Genomic DNA, 385 nt, shown 5'->3' on the forward strand with positions numbered 1-385 from the left:
AAAAGAATTAAAAGAGGAATTAGCAACAATTATAAAGGAACATTTGGATAATAAAAACAAAGAGGTTTTAGGCCTTATGGATAAAGATCTTGAAAATAAAGAAGAATTATTAAAAGATGAAAAGGAAAAATTAAGAAGAAAAGTTGAGATTGCTTTGGAAAATAAAGAAAAGGAAAAATTGAAAAATAAAATAATAGAGAAATTTAAACCTGAAGAAGAGGGATACATAAAGGAAAACAAGGAAAAGTGGATAAAATTATTAGAAGAAGATTTAAATGTACACTTAAGGAAAGAATTAATAAAACAAACAAATGAATTGATAAGCAAAAAAGAAGAGGAGAAAAGAAAAATCAAAGAAATAAAAAATAAATTAAATGATGAAATA

The 385-nt window shown here is 22.9% G+C and overlaps 1 protein-coding gene across 1 annotated transcript; it reads left to right on the plus strand.

The window, feature by feature from the left end:
• PRSY57_0020300B (reticulocyte binding protein 7) lies at positions 1–385 on the plus strand (the record flags this gene model as incomplete). The annotated part of the gene is made up of 1 exon (XM_020114281.1): positions 1–385. A coding segment is annotated over one exon (385 nt), but the record flags the coding sequence as incomplete, so codon positions are not given.

Source organism: Plasmodium reichenowi, assembly GCF_001601855.1.
Source record: "Plasmodium reichenowi strain SY57 chromosome Unknown, whole genome shotgun sequence".
NCBI lineage: Eukaryota > Apicomplexa > Aconoidasida > Haemosporida > Plasmodiidae > Plasmodium > Plasmodium reichenowi.